General features: G+C 40.3%; 1 protein-coding gene across 2 annotated transcripts in view; it reads left to right on the plus strand.

Moving 5' to 3' along the window:
• Positions 1-6: 6 nt before the first annotated feature.
• Positions 7-2,575, plus strand: part of LOC104123116 — a 9,027-nt gene continuing 6,458 nt past the window's right edge. Inside the window, exons 1-3 of one of the 2 annotated variants that reach the window (XM_009635329.2) lie at positions 7-197; positions 1,584-1,670; positions 1,868-2,101. In XM_009635329.2, the coding sequence (XP_009633624.1) occupies positions 99-197; positions 1,584-1,670; positions 1,868-2,101 (420 nt within the window). In that variant the 5' untranslated portion in view covers positions 7-98. Of the gene's footprint in view, positions 198-1,583; positions 1,671-1,867; positions 2,102-2,575 lie in introns of those variants that run through there. The other variant, XM_035890891.1, reaches the window with a different exon arrangement.

Genomic DNA, 2,575 nt, shown 5'->3' on the forward strand with positions numbered 1-2,575 from the left:
AGCAGGGGCAGGGGCAGGGTCCTGGCCTGCTCTCCCCTCTGGCCCTCGGGGGAAGCTGTCAGAAGCACCCGAGCCGGCTGGTGCAGCTCTACTGCCGGATGTGCCGCCAGGCAGGATGCGGGCAGTGCGTCTCTGAGGAGCACCAAGGCATCTTCCACTCTGTCAACCTCATAGACACTGTGTACCAGGAGGAAAAAGTAAGCGCCAGGGTTCTGGCTGGGAGGTCGGGCTGTCCCGCAGGGGATCCCGCCGGCCCCGGGTTGCTTTTACTGGGAAATACAGGAGAAAAACACAGTGTGGTGGACAGGCGAGAGGCAACGGGGGAGTATGCTGCTTTGACTGGGAGTCAGGATTTGTGGAATACCGGGCTGTGCCTTCCCCTGCTGCCGTCGGACTTCATCCACCACATACAGGGGACCAGGCGATATTACAGTATCAACAGATCTCAACCCAACTTACCAAAGCACCTAAAGAGTTGGGTTTTGGTTGAAGGGTTTTTTTTTGATAGACTTGCACTCTTTGCTGAAAAAACACACTGACGCTAAGAGTTTATTGCATGTCTGGATCCAGTTTTTCCGAGTTCAGGAAGATGCTGGTCCTACTGACAAAAAAACCCAAACCACCCATAGATAGTCTCTCTGAGCTGGCATAGGTAATTTGGGTCATAGATAATTACACATTTAGAAATAGATGGTTTAGGCAAGTATTAATTTAATAAATTCAAACCCAAAATGCGTTCCTGTTTGCATGAAGAAAGCAACTGCCTGGCCTAATGGTTGGCTGGTTGTAGTGGTAATAGATGTGGGGTTTGCTAGAATAGCTACCATTTGGGTAGAATGAGCTTTTCATGCCCTATGCGAATTGGGTGCAGGATGGCACATCATACGGCATTTCTGCTGTGCAGTTACTGAAACAACTGCAGGGCAGCGATGAAGAGTATAGGTATAAAGTTTAAGTACTGATTATTCTTTAAGCCAAAAGTTGCTTTTGCACTGATTTCCCTCCTGCCTCTTCCATCACCAATTGTGTGTCCATCAGGAAACCAGGGGAAAACAGTCTTTGCAGTAGATTTTCTGTGTAAAACTCAGTGATAATGTAGTGAGGTAAAGGAGGAAAAAATGGTGACAATCTTCATTTAAAACCAAACAGAAATATCTCAGTTATGGACTGCTTTGTATTTTATCAGTGTGAGACATAAAAAAAAAAAAAAAGTATCACAGAGTTGCTTGTCAAACTGGAATAACAGCATTACAATTTACATAGTGATAGGGGTGTGTGTGTGAGGGGAGAGGTTAAAAAAAAGGCTGAGGGAAACACTGTTTTAACTATAAAGTAATGCTGTATCCATTCTAGCAATATGCATTATAGGTGAGCCTAAAAACATGACTTTGAGAGAAATGGCAAAAGAAAGTTTGTGTACTGATCCAGAAAAGCATTCAGTGTTATTAAGGGATGTTTTGAATCACCACCTTTGTTTAATATGTTGTACAGAACATCCCATAATGTGATTCTAGATAACCACTGAAATGTATTTATTTTATGGAAGGGATGAAGTCGTAACAGGTGTTTCAATTGTCTTGCAGTTAACCTTCTTCAGCAGTCTGAAAAAACTGAGAATAATAAATGAGAAGCTGGTGAACGAAATCTCAAGTCAACCGAATGATACGGATGTGAGTTACAGAAGCTGGATATTTTTTATGTGTATATATATATATGTCTTTTTTTCTCTTCTTACGATAGGTTAATCACAACATGGAGCATACTGGTGCTTCTTGTGGCCCAGATGTACTCTGAGCTTACTTAGAGAAGTGACTCTATGTAGACGTTGCTACTGCATTTTCATCTTTTTATGTTCTCATACTTCTAGATGGTGCTGAACAACGATGCAGAGATAATTGCACTGGAATTTGGAGAAATTTTCAAAACTCTGGAAATGAAGAAACGGCAATTGCTAGAAGATGTTGAAAATCAAAGAAGTAAAAAAGAGAAAGAATTTCAGATTTGGAAGAAAATGAAGGAAACTCACAAGAAGACCATTGAGAATTTTTTGAAGGATTGTGAAAAGCTTGTCCATGAGTGTGATCCTCAGCGTTTCCTGGAGGTGATGGCCTTTTTGTTATTATTTGATATCAGTTGTATAATGAACATGAGATGTCATATACAGCCTGCTATATTGTGTATTATGGTAATGTCTGAATCAGGAAGAAAAAATTCAGCAAACGAAAAATACGGACAAAAATTATTTAACAGTTCCTACTTTTTTTTTTTTTATAACTGCTTTTCATTTTAGGAAAGTTTGAAAAGCTTTCTTTGCAATTTATCAATGATATTTAGTGAATTCAGTAGGTGCTTATTCACTGAAGACTAATGAAATTAATACAGACTGTATAGCTGTTGCTGTAACACTTGCTATATTATGCTACCAGCTGTGAAAGTAAGCTGCTTTGGTGCTGGGTTGGGAGCTGTTTACTAGTACTGCCTTCAAAATTGTCTCGCATGTCTTTGCTTTGTCATATTTATTTTCAAATGTTTTGTGTATTAAGCACTTCCATTGCATTTTTAAACTTGGAAGATG

The sequence above is a fragment of the Egretta garzetta genome, unplaced genomic scaffold (assembly GCF_000687185.1).
Source record: "Egretta garzetta isolate BGI_Z169 unplaced genomic scaffold, ASM68718v1 scaffold593, whole genome shotgun sequence".
Classification (NCBI taxonomy): Eukaryota; Metazoa; Chordata; class Aves; order Pelecaniformes; family Ardeidae; genus Egretta; species Egretta garzetta.